Here is a 19,221-nt window from a genome sequence, read left to right on the forward strand (position 1 = left end):
CTATACCAGTGGGAGGTTGGAAGCCTAAGTAGTGGCTTGCACTACAACCCTCGACCAAACTGGAGCTCGCAGTGCCTTTGTCACCAGCTGGGCTTTTGCTAGGGAGATGGGGCCAGGAGAGGCAGCAATCGGCCAGGCGGCAGCCATGGCCGCCTCATGGAGCCTTAGCCACGGGGAGCCTGCCAGGCAAGGCCTCTCCCGCCGCCACTAGGTCATGGCACCCTTCTTGCCTTTCGCCGCCACCCCTCCCTCTCGGATGGCCTCTGGGCCTGGCCTGGAAGGTGTTCAGAAGAAGGGAAGCCAGAGATCCTGAGCCGAACTTTGGGGAGGAAGGTTGAACACTGTTTCCAAGCAACGCGCTGGAGGCGGGGCTTGTGCGTCACTGAAGTGCGACCAAGTAGTGGACCCAGCAGCCCCGCCGCCCGAGGGGCTGAGCCGCTGGCTGGGGCGGTGCCGCAACTGCCGGAAGCGGGATGCCTTGAACCTGGGGTGAGCTCCGCCTGTCGCTGCTTCTTTTCCCAGCCTATCACTCTCGGTACGGGAGTAGAAACATAGGCCAGGCTTTGAGTGCCGCTCCGGGCTTCTGTAGGGAAACAAACCCCACCCCGTCGCCTTTTCTAGGCCTCGGCTTAGGACTGGCGCAGTCTCTCTCACTTTGTTTGTAGTAGCTGGGTGTGGAGGTGGCTTTTCCTGTTGTGAGGGGGCGGGTGGTGGCGTTGGAGGGGCGGGGGCGGGAGAGAGCTTTTCCTCCTCCAGCGAGGACCCGCTTTTGAATATTGGCGCCGGTGCAGTCTGTCCGCCAGTGGAGGCAACTGTTGGTCGTAGCGCAGGTGCGCTTGAGGAAGGGTGGTGGTGGGAGGGTGGTGGTTGTGTTTAGTAAACGCCCTGGTGGGGCTGGAAACTCTGAGCCCACAGCGCACTGGACACCAGGTATTAGAAAGCCTTGCCTGGGCTCGGTCTGCTTAACCTGCCTTCCCTTTCTAAATTAGCTTAGACTACTCTTCTTCCCAAAGGTCTGGCCTTGTCGAACCAGCTGCTGTGAGACCCGAAGTTTGCTTGTTAATGGTGGTACTAATTCCTGGAAAGGAAACTTTCTGTCTTCGTTTTTGAAATGATTTATTTCAGTTATTTTTATTATGTTACAGAATGTAGGTTTATTGTTATTGTTCAAGTTTATCCCCAGTCCCATTAAAATTGTAGTGTACAAACCATATTCTGACCCTGTCCTGTTTCACAGTGCCAAATGATTCAGTTATTATCTCTGGCGTATTTTTAAAGAGGCCTTGACACTTCCTATGGTTTATAATTCTTTTTTTTTCTTTTTTCTTTCTTTCTTTTTTTTTTTTTTTGTCTTTTGCCTTTTTAGGGCCCCACTAGCAGATATGGAGGTTCCCAAGCTAGGGGTATAATGTGAGCTGTAGCTGTCGGCCTATGCCACAGCATCGCCGGATCTGAGCTATGTCTAAGACCTACACCGCAGCTCACAGCAAGGCCGGATCCTTAACCCGCTGAGGGAGGCCAGGGATCCAACCATGCCCTCATGTATGCTAGCAGGGTTAACCACTGAGACAGGACGCGAATTCCCCTATGGTTTATAATTCTTAGCTCTTGTGCATGAAATAATTCTTTTCCACCACCTTCCGCCCATTTTTTTTTTATTATAAAATGAGCTTCCAGTTCTGAATTTCTTCTGGAACATGAAGTGCCCCGGACAAATGATTCTGAATTTTCACCTCTGTATTGAAATCACTCCACTAAAAAGTGTTACTTTCTGAATTTAAAACTCAAAAATAGTGGGAATTTTTCTCCTTTCCTTTGATGCTGCCTGCCCGCAGTTTCTAGATGTTTTCTTCCAGGATATGGTTATATGTTTCCAAAATAACCATTTGGTATAAGTGAACTTTATATTTGGTGTCTGTAGCCTGATCCTTCTTTTCACATCTGAAGTCTTGACACACTTCCTGTCCCCTTCTCCTCCCCAAAAGGCAGAGAAGATCCAGAGAAAATTCTTACAAGTCTAGTTAGTGCATTTTTCCAAATATGAAATTTATCTAGTAAACACACTGGTGATATCAGAAATCTGTTTCGGTCTTAAAGTACTGTCCTTTTATAGTTTTTCTTTCTGTAAAATTTTTGTCTGATTAAGATCTTCGAGCCCAGAACAAGTATTCCAGACTCCATAGTGCTTCTGACTAGTTGTTATAACTGCTGTTAATTTCTTGTCTTGAAAGACCCTGGATAATCTGTTTATAGATCTAGAGTCTGGGTAAGGAATGAGAAGCTATCTTTAGGAACCTAGTTTTTTGTGCTTAGCACTGATACTAAAGCAGACTTAGTGAAATTAGTTGATGATTATTTGGACTATAAATATCTGGTAAGTAAAGAAGTTGATACAAAATTTCATGGAGAACAGGTTTCAGAGGGTTTTCTCAGTACTACAGTGTTTGTGAACCAGTCATATTGCACTTCCAGGCTTTTCATCTTTGCTTTAATCCTTTTATGAATGGATATGGTTTAAATTTTCATGGAGATTTTTTTTTTCCCTAGCTACCCATGATGTGATTTTCATATCTTTCTAAAGAATATTTGAATCACAACAGTTCATTTGTTAGAAAAATAAGTGACTGAGTGTATGTTACCACCCATCAGAGAATGTGGCATTTTTGGAATCCCTGACATTCTTATGAGTTTCAAAATAACAGTATTCTTTATTTAGAAAATCCTTCAAATATTTTCTGAAAGCACATTGTTATCCTGCTTGAAAGGACTAAATTATAGGTGGCACAATAGTGTGAGAGCTGCCAGTCCTTTGAGAAATCTTAACCAGAGATTTGTCTTGATGAATTCTATGCCAGTGGTTTGCAAATTAACTCCTATTCAGTACTACTGTTTCATGATACAGAGGGAAATATTCTGCTCATAGCAAATAATGAACATTTGTCAATTTACATAATAAACATTAATGATAACTTTTTTACAATTTTTATATTTTGTCTTCCATGTATTTTGTTTGTTTGTTTTTGTTTTTGTTTGTCTTTTTGCCATTTCTTGGGCCGCTCCCGAGGCATATGGAGGTTCCCAGGCTAGGGGTCTAATCAGAGCTGTAGCTGCCAGCCTACGCTGGAGCCACAGCAACACAGGATCCGAGCCGCATCTGCAACCTACACCACAGCTCATGGCAACGCCGGATCGTTAACCCACTGAGCAAGGGCAGGAATCGAACCCGCAACCTCATGGTTCCTAGTTGGATTCGTTAACCACTGCACCACGACGCGAACTCCCGCATGTATTTTTTGTAATTTCAGCATCTCTCCAACTAGTAGGTGACTGAACAGGTTAACAAACGTCAGAATACTAAATTAATAATAAAAAAAAACTGTTGACAGTATTTACCATATCCATTCGTAAACATTTATGGTGTGCTTATGTATCTGCTAGGAGAAAGAACACAGCTTCTACCCTCATAGAGGGGGATGTTTAAGTGACCTCACTGATGACATGTGCTGTGATAGAAGAATGTGCCGAGTCACCAGAGAGGGACTTTGAAAAACCTGGGGCGGGTGACTAGAGGGTGGCCTCAGCAGATTGTTTTGTGAGCATGCTTGCACACTTGATTGTGATTTTATTGCATATAGATCACAGAGGCATTTTTTATGCTCATGATGGACATTAATATTTATCAGTTTATAGTATTCAAAATGAACTGTAAATCTCAGGCCCTTTCCACTGAACCAGGTTGAGAACCACTGTTTTTAAGAACAGTGATCATCTCATTTGGAGTGGATAAGCAATGAGATCTTGCTGTATATAAAGTGAACAGTGAACTGTATCCAGTCACTTGTGATGGAACATGATGGAAAATAATGTGAGAAAAAAATGTACATATATATATGTATAACTGGGTCACTTTGCTGGACAGAAGAAATTGACAGAACATTGTAAATCAACTGTAATAAAATATCTTTTAAAAAGAACATTGAAATAAAGAACAGTGAGGAGTTCCCATCATGGCTCTGGTAACAAAACCAACTAGCATCTATGAGGATGCCGGTTCAATCCCTGGCCTTGTTTGCTGGGTTGAATGATCTAGTGTTGCTGTGAGCTGTGGTGTGGGACACCGCAGCATATGGAGATTCCCAGGCTAGGGGTCAATTGGGAGCCCTAGCCGCTGGCCTAGACCACAGCCACAGCAATGCCAGATCCAAGCCATGTCTGCAACCTACACCACAGCTCATGGCAAAGCAGGATCCTTAACCCACTGAGTGAGGCCAGGGATCAAACCTGTGTCCTCATGGATACTAGTCAGATTCATTTCCTCTGAGCCACAACGGGAACCCCAATACTGTTCCCTTTTTTTTTGTCTTTTTTTTTTTTTTTTGCTATTTCTTGGGCCACTCCCGTGGCATATGGAGGTTCCCAGGCTAGGGATCTAATCGGAGCTGTAGCCACTGGCCTATGCCAGAGCCACAGCAACGTGGGATCTGAGCCGTGTCTGCAGCCTACACCACAGCTCACGGCAACGCCGGATCGTTAACCCATGGAGCAAGGGCAGGGATCGAACCCGAAACCTCATGGTTCCTAGTCGGATTCGTTAACCACTGCGCCACAACGGGAACTCCCTGTTCCCTTTTAATCTGAGGAGTTAATGATCACATTTCCCAGATACTAAGTGCAATTATAAGATAACAAGTTAATATGTGACCTCAAATTTTAAACCTTAGTCAAAGTTAGGACATCAGATCAAAACAATGCAGAAACAAAAGGTACTATTTTATTTTAGCGTTGGGGGGAGGCTTTTTTTTTTTATGGCCACACCAGCTGCATATAAAAATTCCAGGGCCAGGCATTGACCAAGCCACAGCTGCCAACTGTGGCAACCCACTGTGCTGGGCCAGGGATCAAACCCTCACCTTTGCAGCAACCTAGTAAACCACTGCAGTCAGATTCTTAATCCACTGAGTCACAATGGGAGCTCTGGGAACATTTTTATTGAGGTATAATTGATGTACAGTATTATATGAGTTTTGGATATGCAACATAGTGATTCACAATTTTTAAAGGTATTCAATTTATAGTTACAAAATATTGGCCATATTCACTGTATTGTACAATATATCCTTATAGCTTATTTATACACAGTTGTTTGTACCTCTTAATGCCCTATCCCTGTCTTGCCTGCCCCACTTCCCTCTCCCCACTGACATCTACAAGTTTGTTCTTTATATCCGTGAATGTTTCTTTGTTTTATTATACTCACTAGTTTGTTTTATTTTTTAGTTTCTACAGGTAAGTGATATCATACAGTATTTGTCTTTCTTTGTCTGAATTATTTTACTAAGCATAATACCCTCCAAGTCCATCTATGTTGTTGCAGATGGCAAAATATTCAATTGTTTTATATATATATATATATTTATATAAATAAACACACAGATCACATCTTCTTTATCCATTCATCTGTCATGGACATTTAGGTTGTTTCCATGTCTTAGCTATTGTAAATAGTGCTGTTTTGAATATGGAGGTGCATGTATCTTTATGAATTAGTTTTTTCCAGATATATGCCCAGATGTGGAATTGCTGGATCATAAGGTAGCTGAATTTTTAGTTTTGTGAGGAACCTCCATACTATTTTCCACAGTGGCTGCACCAGTTTACCTTCCCACCAACAGTGTAGGAGGTTTCCTTCACTCCACACCCTGTCCAGTATTATTTGTAGTCTTCTTAACAGTGGCCTTTCTGACTGGTGTGTGGGGATACCTCATTGTAGTTTTGATTTTCATTTCTCTGGTAATTAGTGATGTTGAGCATCTTTCCTGCCTGTTGGCCATCTGTATGTCTTCTTTAGAGAAGTGTCTATTTAGGTCTTCTGCCTATTTTTTTATTGGGCTGGCTTTTTTTTTTGTCTTTTTGTCTTTTTGCTTTTGAGGGCCACTCCTGCAGCATAGGGAGGTTCCCAGGCTAGGGGTCCAATCTGAGCTGTAGCCACAGGCCTACGCCACAGCCACAGCAGCAACTCAGGATCTGAGCCACATCTGTGACCTACACCACAGCTCACAGCAACGACAGATCCTTAACCCACTGAGCAAGGCCAGGGATCGAACCTGCAACCTCGTGGTTCCTAGTCAGATTCGTTAATCACTGAGCCACGACAGTAACTCCAGCTTTTTTTTTTTTTAATTGAGTTGTATGAGCTGTGTGTGTGTGTATGAGATATATATATATATATATATATTTTTTTTTTTTTTTTTTTGGACATTAATGTTGGTTGCATTTGCTGGTTGGTTGCTCTTGTTGGTTGCATCTTTTGCAAATATTTTCTCCCATTCTCTAGGTTCTTTTGGTTTTGCTTATGGTTTCCTTTGCTGTTCAAAAGCTTGTAAGTTTGATTAGATCCCATTTATTTTTGCTTTTATTTTCATTATCTTGGATGACTGACCTAAGAAAACATTGGTATGATTTATGTCATAGAATGTTTTGCCTATGTTCTCTTGAGAACTATGAGTTTTATGGTGTCACGTTTAAGTCTAAGCCATTTGCAATTTATTTTCATGTATGATGTGAGGGAATGTTCTAACTTAATTGATTTACATGTGGCCACCAACCTTCCCAACATCACTTGCTGAAGAGACTCTCTTTTCTCCATTGTATGTTCTGGCCTCTTTTGTCAAAGATTAATTGACTGTAGGTATGTGTGTTTATTTCTGTGTTCTCTGTTCCATTGATCCATATGTCTGTTTTGGGGCCAATACCATGCTGTTTTGATTACTGTAGTTTTGTAGTATTGTCTGAAGTCTGGGAGGGATATGCCTCGTCTTTGTTTTTTTCCCTCAGGATTGTTTTGGCAACTCTGGGTTTTTTATGGTACCATATAAATTTTAGGATTATTTGTTCTAGTTCTGTGAAAAATGTCATGAGTAATTTGATAGGGATTAATTTAAGTCTGTAGATTACTTTGACTAGTATGGCCATTTAACATTGTTAATTTTTTCAATCCAAGAGCATGGGTTATCTTTCCGTTTCTTTGAATCATCTTCAATTTCCTTTATCAGGAAAATTCTAGTGTATAAGTCAGGTTTATTACTAAGTATGTTTTTTAATGTGATTTTAAAAGGGATTTTTTTTTTCCTTTTCTGGTATTTCGTTGTTAGTATAAAGAAATGAAACAGATTTCTGTATGTTGTATCCTACTCTCTTGCTGAATTTATCAGTTCTAGTAGTCTGTGTGAAGTCTTTAGGGTTTTCTATTTTTTTTTTTTTTTTGGTCTTTTTGCTATTTCTTGGGCCACTCCCATGGCATATGGAGGTTCCCAGGCTAGGGGTCGAATCGGGGCTGTAGCCACAGGCCTATGCCAGAGCCACAGCAGCGCGGGATCCGAGCCGCGTCTGCAACCTACACCACAGCTCACGGCAACGCCGGATCATTAACCCACTGAGCAAGGGCAGGGACCGAACCCGCAACCTCATGGTTTCTATATATTTTGTCATGCTATTTGCATATAATTAGAATTTTACCTTTTAAAAGGAACCACTTTCTAACTCAATAAACAACTAAATTTTTTTAATGTCTGTTTGGCAGGCATATTGATTAAATTACTATATGTTTTACATGGAATCTTAAGAATGTATATTTCAGAAATTTAATTTTTTCTATGTTAAAGGTTATAGGTATATGGGAGTTCCCATTGTGACTCAGTGGTAACAAACCCAACTGGGATCCATGAGGACGTGGGTTTGATCCCTGGCCTTACTTAGAGGATTAAGGATCTGGCATTGCTGCAAGCTGTCACATAGGTCAAAGATGTGGCTCAGATCTGGCATTGACGTGGCTGTGCTGTGGTGGCAACTGCAGCTCCGAATTGACCCCTAGCCTGGGAACTTCCATATGCCACAGGTGTGACCCTAAAAAGCCCCCCCGCAAAAAAAGAATTCTAGGTATAATTTAAAGTTTTCATCCTGGATGTGGTACACATATACAATGGAATACTACTCATCCAGAAAAAAAGGGCAATATATAATGCCATTTGCAATAACATGGATGGAACTAGAAACTCATATGGAGTGAAGTAAGTCAGAAAGGAAGACAGACACCATGTGATATCACTTATATGTAGGTTCTAAAATATGGCATAGATGATCTACCTACAAAACAGAAATAGATCATGAACATGGAGGGCAAACTTGTGTTTTCTGGGGGGAGGGGGAATGAGGGGAGTGTGGATGGATTGGGATTTTGGGGTTAGTAGATGCAAACTGTTGCATTTGCTATGGATAAGCAATGAGGTCCTGCTGTATAACACAGGGAACTATATCCAATCACAGTGATGGAGGATAATGTGAGAAAAAGAATGTGTGTGTGTGTGTGTGTGTATAACTGGGTCACTTTGCTATACAGGAGAAATTGACAGAATTTTGTAAGTCAACTCTAATAAAAAAAAGTTTTTAAAAACTGCGCTTTGCACAGTGCATTGAACTTCAGTTTACAAGATCCACTAGTTCCACAGTTTCAATAAAATCAAGGGCTTATATATTTCCCTTATGTAGGAACATTCATCATTTTTATATTCTCTAATTTTAGTTTTTATACTCATCCTGAAAAATGGAAAAAAAGAATTATATTAAAGTTTTCATTCTGGTTGATTAGAATATTTTAATGCATTTTGATGGATTAGTACAGGATTGCTAGAGTTTCGCTTTGGGAGTGATATATTAGGTTAGATATCTCCTTCTTCACTTTTCCCTCAAGCAAAAATCTTTTCTAAAACACCAATTAGATGAGCTTCTTAGCTTTGTTTAAACATCCCCACATGTCCAATGAAAGTAAGCTGGCATGCCTTAAACCTTCTGAATAAATATGGATGATAGGAGATTCTGTGTGTGTGTGTGTGTGTGTATGTAATATGGATGATAGGAAATTCTGTGTGTGTGTGTGTGTGTGTGTATTTGGGCTTCTCCCTAAGGATATGGAGGTTCCCAGGCTAGAGGTCCTATCGGAACTCTAGCTGCAAGTCTATGCCGCAGCCACAGGAACAAGGGATCCAAGCCACCTCTGCAACCTACATCCCAGCTCGCTGTAACGCCGGATCCTTAACCCACTGAGCGAGGCCAGGGATCAAACCTGTGTCCTCACGGATACTCGTGAGATTTGTTTCCACTGAGCTGTGATGGGAACTCCAGAAATTCTTATATTGACTTGAAATCAGCCTAATTTATACCTATTGGCCATTCTGGTCTCTGTAATTATATAAAATAAATGCTACTTCCTCTTGCACATGAAAGATCTTCAAGTATTTGAATAGACCTATTATGCTGCTCCATGTTGTTACTGAACTATGATTATCTAGAATAAACTGCTGTATTTCTTTTCCTTGATTCATAATATCTTGTGTGCTCTCCCAAATATGTCCCAAGGAGTAGTGCCCTTTAATAAAAGTGACTGCTTAGAGCTGATCACAGAACTTGAATGTGTCGGAACCATTTCAGAGCACAGTGGGCCTAGGCTCTTGCTCTGGGTATCTACTTCTAGCAAGAGTTTAGGATTATTTTAGCATCTTTCTTATCCCTATTTACTGTTGACTTATTTTGACTGGAACTCTCACACTTTTTTTTATAATTTAATTGTTTTTACACATGTCTTACCTATGTGCTTTATGTACCTTTCAAAATATATTCAAAATTTAACTTTTAGTCATATTTGACATAATTTATTCTGTTTCAGACAATCAGTATCCACTTCTGTCTTTTTTTTTTTTTTTGGCATTTTAGGGTTGCACCCAAGACATATGGAGATTCCCAGGCTAGAGGTCGAATCGGAGCTACATCTGCTAGTCTGCACCACAGCCATAGCAACATGGGATCTGAGCTGCATCTGCCACCTACACCACAGCTCATGGCAATGCCAGATCCCTGACCCTCCTAGCAAGGCCAGGGATTGAACCCACATCTTCATGGATACTAGTTGGATTCATTTCCACTGCATCACAGTGGGAACTCCTCCATTTCCGTCTTGATTCTGGTATTCAGTGTACGTTATTCATTCCAGTTTTAGTCATCCACAGATTGGGCAGGCATGCACTCTTGTCTTTGGGTCATCAACACAAATGGTAGTTGCTGTGAATCCACTTGGCTATATTTAAAATATGTAAGTTTTGCCTTCAGAGATACTTTTTAGTAGCCTGGATCATCCTCAGCAATTTCCCTTCATTTGTCTCTGTAATACACACATATATCATTGCCAAGTAGGCTCAGATTCAAAACAGTAATTGTTGAGTTTTTCTTTTTAGTACAGTTGTACTTTTCTGTATTTAATATGACTTAAAATACTAAACCTCAAATATAATACATTAAATTTGAATACCAAAAGGAAAAGCTGTGTATTTATGGTTACTGAGAACTCTTATAAATTATTTTATATTTTAAAGTTATGTACTTTATATTTTAGTGTTGTAACTTTTAATTTTTTGATTAAATGATAAAGCAGATTTCCTGACAAACTTTTTGGTATAAATTGTTAATGTTTTACCTGCGTTACATGATATGAGTGTTAATTCAGGTAAAGTAAAATGATAGTCTTTTTAAAAATTTTATTGAAGTGTAATGGTTTACAATATTATGTTACTTTCTGCTGTACAGCAGAGTGATTCACTGATACATATACACATGTTTCTCCCCATCTAGTTTATCACAGAATGTTGAGTAGATTTCTCTGTGCCATACATAGCCAGAAAATGATAGTCTTTGATAGGTAAATAAGATGGAATTTCTTGGAGGAGGGGGTATCAGATTTTTTTAAATTGTAATGCTTTTTTCTTTTTCTAACTTTATTTTTTAACTTTACTATTAGCTTTGTGACTTTGTTATTTTAACCTCTGCACTTATTTCCTTAACCATCCTGTTTCTTCATCTATAAAATGGTTATCATGGGGATTTAAGTGATTGAATTCCTGAGTACATGTAAAGTTCTTAGAAGATTGTGTTACACAATGGAAGTGGTCAATGGGTATTAGTTAATTTTACTATTATTAATGGTATTCTTATTGAATTAGGATTTCTATCTTAGTTATAGAATATATCATGATATATAAATACCAAAAAAAAAAAAATTATAGGAGTTCCCGTTGTGGCACAGTGGTTAACGAATCTGACTAGGAACCATGAGGTTGCGGGTTTGGTCCCTGGCCTTGCTCAGTGGGTTAACGATCCGGCGTTGCCGTGAGCTGTGGTGTAGGTCACAGATGTGGCTCGGATCCCGAGTTGCTGTGGCTCTGGCGTAGGCTGGCAGCTACAGCTCCGATTAGACCCCTAGCCTGGGAACCTCCATATGCCGTGGGAGCGGCCCAAGAAATGGCAAAAAGACAAAAAAAAAAATTATTTTCTGTTTTAACCATATCTCAGTGCTTGATATTCTGATAAATCATTATTTACCAAAAGGGAAAAAAAACTGTCTAGAATAAGAACATTGAACTCTTCTCTAGCCATAGTACATAGAATTATGTCTTTCAAGACTTTAGAATAAGTGATGATTAAATGTTTCATGATTAAATTTAAAGCCAGTTCTGTAAATTACTGATTTACGCTGATAGTAGATTATTAAAGTAGTGATGCAGACTTGTAACTAAAATATCACCTTCATGTTTAGGAAAAAAATTAGATAAATTTTAGGTTAAAAATACCAAAAGGAGGAGTTCCCATCATAGCACAATGGAAATGAATCTGACTAGTATCCCTGAGGATGTAGGTTTGATCCCTGGCCTTGCTCATTTGGGGCTCTGGTGTTGTCATGAGCTCTGTTGTAGGTCAGACATGGCTTAGATCTGGCATTGCTGTGGCTGTGGTGTAGACAAGTAGATGCAGCTCCAATTAGACCCTGAGCCCAGGAACTTCCATATGCCACAGGTGCGGCCCTAATCAACAACAACAAAAAGCGAAAACAAACAAAACCTAAAGGAGTTGAAAAGCAAAAGGTGATTTTTTTTTTTTCTAATTGGAAAATGTAAGGTAGTTGAATAAGCTAACTTTTTTTTTTTTTTTAATCTTTTTAGGTATATGCAGCATATGGAGGTTCCCGGGCTAGGGGTCGAATTGGAGCTGTAGCTGCTGGCCTACACCACAGCCACAGCAACATCAGAACTGAGCTGCGTCTGTGACCTACATCACATCTCATGGCAATGCCAGATTCTCAACCCACTGAGCGAGGCCAGGGATCAAACCCACAACCTCATGGTTACTGGTTGGGTTCGTTAACCACTGAGCCATGACAGGAACTCCAAATAAGCTAACATTTTAATTTCCTTAGATTTTTCAAATAAAAGTCTTTAATTTACATATATATATATATTTTGTTGTTGTTGTTGTTGTTTTTGTCTTGTCTTTTTGCTATTTCTTGGGCTGCTCCCGAGGCATATGGAGGTTCCCAGGCTAGGGGTCTAATCGGAGCTGTAGCTGCCAGCCTACGCCAGAGCCATAGCAACGCAGGATCCAAGCCGCATCTGCGACCTACACTACAGCTCACAGCAATGCTGGATCGTTAACCCACTGAGCAAGGACAGGAATCGAACCCGCAACCTCATGGTTCCTAGTTGGATTCGTTAACCACTGCGCCACGACGGGAACTCCTGTTGTTGTTGTTTTGCTTTTTAGGGCCACACCTGTGCCATATAGAAGTTCCCAGGCTAGGGGTTGAATTGGAGCTACAGCTGCCAGCCTAGGCCACAGCCACAGCAACACTGGATTGGAGCTGTGTCTTTGACCTACACCACAGCTCACAGTGACACTGATCCTTAACCCACTGAGCGAAGCCAGGGATTGAACCAAATCCTCATGGATACTAGTTGGGTTTGTTACTGCTGAGCCACAACAGGAACTCCTTAATTTACATATATTTTACAATTAAGTTGTACATTTATAAAAGTAAACAAAAATTTTAGCTAGCCTATTTTATCATGATTATATCATTTATAGCATGTATACATAGTATATCAGTGTTTATGAGCAGTAGAATTTGAAAAACATGAGTTCAAAGTTCACTCAAGCCATTTACCAACTGTTTAACTTTTACTCAGCTCTATTTCCTTATCTGTAAAATAGGATTATAATAATGCCTACCTCTTAGGGTTGTTGGGAGAAATAAAGGAGATAATATATGGAAAGCCCTTAGTTTGGAACCTGACATGTGGTAAGCAGTCAGGAAATGTTCTTAGGAAAATTATATAAGATAAACAAGCTCCCTATTAAATACAGTCACTTAAATGTGTGTGTGTGATGGTTTTGACTTGGCAAAATTACAGGAATTAGAGGTTCATTGCCCTCCCAGTAAGGTAAATGAGTCCTCTTTTCTCATTTAACTATATAATCTTAAAAAATAAAACTGTAAATCTCTACTTAAAATATAGTTGTTTAAATATATTCCACCTTAGGCTTATGTAAGTCTGTTGACATCTCACTTAAAGATATTCCTATTTTTCTTCATTTTCTCGAAGGAATAGAAACTATGTGAAGCAATATTCTTTCTGGATTTCATAAGACGTCACTTCATCATGGGACAGCAAATTTCGGATCAGACTCAGTTGGTTCTTAACAAGTTACCAGAAAAAGTAGCAAAACATGTCACATTGGTTCGAGAAAGTGGCTCCTTAACTTATGAAGAATTTCTTGGGAGAGTAGCTGAACTTAATGATGTGTAAGGCTTGCTCTTTTTTCATTTTATTTTCCCCTCTGATGTGTGCCCCGATGTTGTGACTATCTGAGAGGTAACTGGAAGTATTGATTGGTAAGACAATGTTTTCAATAGCAGAAAATAAAGCTTCTATGTGGCTATTTTAAAAAATGTCATAGGACCAAAAGAATGGAGGGAACTTCAGTTTGAACACAAACATATAAATTGACCCTTGATTGAAAGCACTAAAGGAAGTGCATATCAGAAGTGAATATACCAGTTAGTCACTGTAGAGAAAGGCTCCTAGGACAGTTGAAGAGCACTCAGGTTTCTGTACATCAACCAGTTCATCTAGTTAATAAATCTTCTACTTGTTCGCTGAATCATTATTTTGCCAGATATATATATATGGTAATAATTGATTTGTCATCACTAAGACATTTTGTTTATAAGTATTTTCTAATTAGCTAACATCTTTAAATCTCTACTTAACTTTTTTTGTTAGTTTTTTGTTGTTGTTGCTTTTGGCTGCACCTGTGTTAACGTGTAAGTTCCCTAGCCAGGGATCGAACCTGAGCCACAGTTGGGACCCTAGCCACAGCAATGACAATGCTCGGTCCTGAACCCACTGTGCCACCAAGGAAATCCCTCTACTTAAAATTTTGAATAGATTTCTAAATGGAATATAAACTTCTCTACCTCCTTAAAGAGCACACCTAGTAGAATTTAGTTTAGCTTTCTCTTTGTGAGTTATTCTTTGTTAAAGCAATTTTTAAATTGATCTCTATAGAAATTATTAAAATACATAGGGCTCTTTTTCCCTGAATAACCCCAGATTGTCACACTTTTAAATATTCCATTTTTGTTTCTGTGTTCTTCCCTAGTGACAGGAGTGCAGATGTCACTTCTCTCTGTTAAGTCTTCCTTTAGCAGCACCCATATCCACCTTTCTATGTCTATGTATCTTCATTCTCCCTGGAGTTATAGTTATAACTTACTGGCATAAGTGAGATCTTAAAGATTCTCTCTTTGGTCTATTCAATTTAGCTAACATTCACTGATCACAGAGTATATGTAAGGCACTCTGCCTAAAGTGGTTAATCCAAGTATTAATGACAGATCCAGCTTTCCCTAAGCCTGAAGTTCTTCCTACTATCACAAATTACCTTTCCTTATACCCCAAAAAGGCCAAACAAAATCACCTAGCAGTCTGGGGCCACTTAGTGTATATAAATTTATATTATAATTGTTATTAATGGTTTAGAGTAAAATACACAGGTGTACTCCCTAAGCTTTGTGATAGCTCTGTTGGGTAAGAGACGTACTTGGCTATCTAGAACACACTAGATAAAGAGAGAAATACAGCCTTTTTATGGACATGGCTGGAATATCCTGTTATAAGCCAGTCATGAAGAATAAAAGCAGTCTTAACTCTTAGTCTTAGATGATCATTTTTTTTTTTAGGAACACTGGATTTCACTCATTAAAAAAAAAAAAATCAGAAAACAAAACCCTCCAGAAAACCCTGTATGGGTATGTGGATAGATCCTGTATGGATGTATATGTAAATGCATAAAAAGTGGACTAGAAGGATGCACACTGAGTCTCAGGGGAGTTGATAGAAGTCAGGGAGCAGTGAAGGAAGGTTTTATATTTAACTGTGTATAATGTGTATTGTCTGATCTTTTATAATAAAAATGTGGTCATGGGTTTTTAAAACTAGCATTTTACTTTGTTCCCTTTTTTTCCTTTCTTTTTTTAAAGGATCATCCAAGTGGTAACATTTGGGGCATTACTTTTGAGACCATATTCTTAAGGAATAAAATTATATTGAGAATTTAGTTGTATCATAAGGTTGTAATACTTTTTTATGTTTGTTGTTTCAACTTTTTTGAAGATTAATCAATGACATTTACCATCCTGTTAGAGTCTTACAACTTATGTACAGTCCACCTAGTCTACTCTGTGAAATTTTTTTTTCTGGCCTAAAGATACTGGATAAATCGTGTCCTTTGAAAGCATCCACAAGCTCAGCTCACTGCATATTACAGAGGTGATGGCAAAGAGTATCTCCCTTTTATTTATTCTTTTATTTATTTAGCACAGAATGTTTCTGACTGGATTTGTTTCTTAAAACCAACTCCCCAAGTTCAGTGGTGTCTGAGAACTGTAAAGTTAAACCTACACAAAAGAAGCCTGGCTTGGTATCTAGAAAACAGAACTGGAAACTGGCAGTACTACTTTTCACTGGCAGACTTTGTTACCTAGGGCTGGTTGCTTAATTTTCAGTGACCTCAATTTATTTAGCTATAAGTCCCTTAGTTCTGAGTGTGATATCCCCACTGGTGCTCAGAGAGAAATGTGAATAATGATAAAAGGGAGCTGCAGTACTTAATTATGTCTTTGAATTGATGTAAATTGGCATTGAAGCACAATATTGAATTATCCTAAAAAGTGTTATATTTTTATGTTAGTATCCTGTCACTTTCTAAATTTGAATTACTCTGCTAGGGGAAGACAGTAAAGTTATATAAACATCTCAAAATCATTTGCTTCATTGACAGTTTCAAATTATCTAAAACTTTTCTTCAAAGAGGTATGTAAATGTTGTTGTTTAAGGAAAGACTTAACCAAGAGCACGACTTTTTCCTGCTTTATGTATACCCAAGGCAATAGTCAAAATTTGGATAAATGCAACCAGCTAACTTTTTTAAGTATCTGATTCCTTGCACATGTTTCTCCTAGCTGTCTTTGTTAGAAATTTAAAGACCATTGAGATATAGATATGACAAAAAGAGATTTGGAAATACCATTCCCTTATGTTGTTGACCTTGGAAATTAAATTGTATGTTTATAGTCAAACATTCTGTATACCCCAGTGTTTTAAGAATCTAATTATTACAGTCATTGTTATTTGTCTTTGTGTGTTTTCTTCATATTCCTTCTCTGTTTTAAACTTTCCTGAACCTGGTTTCATAGCTCCATTATTTTATATAGCTTTTCGTAAAATTAACAAATGTGTTTGTCTCTTTTCAGGACTGCTAAAGTTGCTTCTGGTCAGGAAAAGCATCTTCTTTTCGAGGTACAACCTGGGTCTGATTCCTCTGCCTTTTGGAAAGTGGTTGTACGGGTAGTCTGTACCAAGGTGAGAGTGATAGAGACTTCCAACTTCGAGCTTATACTACTGTGGTGGTTAGAACCACATTTAGTAGTGTAATACAATGTAGTGGAAATAAATGTTTATAATTTGGTTGTTATTAACATTTATTTATATAACTACGTAGAAGTTTTGATACTATTTTTGCCTACCAAGTTAACTGTTTGAATCTCACTAGTTGTATAATTGCCGTATAGCAGAAATTTTTATAATCAAGAAAGATGGTAGTAAACGCTCATCCTTACCTTCTACCTCACTTTTTGGATTTCAACTGACTGTGGAATCCTAAGGTGACACCTCACTTAGTTCTAGGATGACTCTTTCAAAATTTAGTTATCTTAGGAGATCGTTTCTTTTAAAGAATACTAGGTTTTATTCATTAAATGATAATTTAAAAATTCATTAGAAAGTTTCGGTTTTTTGGAAGGTTTTTACAAGCTGACTTTTAATTATAGAATGGATTGTGAGTTTTTTGGATTTTTTTTAGTAATTTTTAGTTATTGAATGGATTTTTCATCAAAAATGCGCTGTCTCAGTTCATCTTTAAATTTTAGGTAATTGAATATATCAACTGTGCTAAAAAAGAAATATAATAAAAGCTATCGTAGAGAATAAGGAAGGCTCTTCCACTAATGGGTAGATTAGAATAGCTGGTTCTTAACCTTTTCAAGGCCACAGAACTTTGGGTGAAAATGAAGGAATGGATTTTATTAAGCTTCTTCCTGTCCCAACCCCTACTCTAAAATCATCCATATGCATATAAACAGCAAGTTGGTCATTCATGAATGCCCTTAATTCTACTCCTCATCAATCCATAATGAACTTCTGGATAAGGAGATTTTTCTTCTTTTGTATTATGGACTCTGAAGTTACCGAAATAAAATGCTGCATTTTCCCAGAGGATGTTTGCTACTACTGTGCTATGAGTATGGTAGGATTGATTGTGTTTAGTTGATCAAACTTGAAAGGTAATCAATTTAAGCAGTAAAAGAACTTTAAAAAGGATTAGAGGAGCAAAAATCTTAATTTCAGACTTGGCCAAGTACCTGAAATTGAATGGAGCCTGTTAAAGTTTACAGTTGATTAAGAGAAAATATGCAGTATAGTTTAATACCATTCAGCTGAATCTGTCCACATCTGACATTTGCTTATTTTTTTTAAATAATCCAAATATTAAAGAGCATTGTAATAGCTGCCAGAGAACCAAAATTTTTTGCATTATTCATCACAGAGGTAGCTAATGTGATTCTAGTATGGGTAGCAGTTACAAATCATAACACAGTACACACGGAAATATTGACAACTTGGATCATATTTTGTTATCTATACTTCAATTCCTGGGCTCAAAAATTGTATACCAATTATACATTTTTCCATTTTCTGTTTTCTTTGTTTCTGTTAGTGGGTTTGTTAATATCTATATTTATAAATAAATATTAATATATATTTATATTTATATTTTATTTATATTTAATTAGAGGTTTTTATAGTGTTACAAATATGCATACTCCCAAAAGAATTTTGGGGATATGAAACTTTTGACTTTGCAAAGGAATAAGGTAAAGAAGAAATGACCAGTTGGGCTTAAAACATGCAAAATCTGGAGTTCCTGTTGTGGCTCAGTGGAAACGAATCTGACTAGCATCCTTGAGGATGCAGGTTTGATTCCTGGCTTCACTCAGTGGGTTAAGGATCTGGCCTTGCTGTGAGCAGTGCTGTAGGTCGGGGGGATCCTGCGTTGCTGTGGCTGTGGTGTAGGATGGCAGCCGTGGCTTGGATTCGACCCCTAGCCTAGGAACACCATATGCAAGTTTACACTAGACATAGACTTTTGGGACTATTTGAAAGTCAACTTCAGAGGACACATGGGTGAATTTATAAGAACTCTAATGACAAAGGTTGTTTCTGAAAAACACGCTTTTTTTTTTCCTTTTCTTGCTCTCTCCTCAGTAACTAGCCAGCTGATCTTGCCAGTTTTACCTCTACCAAGTTTCACTGGAGTTTGTTTGTAAGACAAAGTTTCACACTCTAAAGGAGACTATAATTAATGCTAAGGCCCCTCTTTTCTCATCCAGATTGCCTTAGATTCTGTGGTTAATCTCCACACCTTAAGACTTTTCTCCTAATTCTAATTTACCACGCTGTGAGAATAACCTTTCTAAATAACCTTTCTAAAGCACAGCTCTTATCAGGCAGCTTTTCTGCTTAAAATTCCTCAACAGTTCTTTGGCCTCAAAATAGTCCCAACTCTTCATTTGAGGCCCTTTATAATATGGCTCCAAACTATCTTTTCTGTTTTACCACTATCCCCTTTTGCAATCTATTAGTCTCACCAGGTTTAACTAATTTAAGACTGTATAGCTGTTACTTTCCCATCTTGGTGCTTCTGCTCATTGAGTTCCCTCACCTG

At 38.5% G+C, this 19,221-nt stretch overlaps 1 protein-coding gene across 3 annotated transcripts in view; it reads left to right on the forward strand.

Annotated features, from left to right (window-relative positions):
- The first annotated feature begins 381 nt into the window (after positions 1–381).
- RNF141 (ring finger protein 141) overlaps positions 382–19,221 on the forward strand; it is a 42,759-nt gene continuing 23,919 nt past the window's right edge. The window contains exons 1-3 of one of the 3 annotated variants that reach the window (XM_047776305.1): positions 382–489; positions 13,479–13,678; positions 16,691–16,799. In XM_047776305.1, the coding sequence (XP_047632261.1) occupies positions 13,536–13,678; positions 16,691–16,799 (252 nt within the window). In that variant the 5' untranslated portion in view covers positions 382–489; positions 13,479–13,535. Of the gene's footprint in view, positions 536–733; positions 831–13,478; positions 13,679–16,690; positions 16,800–19,221 lie in introns of those variants that run through there. The other 2 variants (XM_047776306.1, XM_047776307.1) reach the window with 2 other exon arrangements.

This window comes from Phacochoerus africanus, chromosome 4 (assembly GCF_016906955.1).
Source record: "Phacochoerus africanus isolate WHEZ1 chromosome 4, ROS_Pafr_v1, whole genome shotgun sequence".
NCBI classification, from domain to species: Eukaryota; Metazoa; Chordata; class Mammalia; order Artiodactyla; family Suidae; genus Phacochoerus; species Phacochoerus africanus.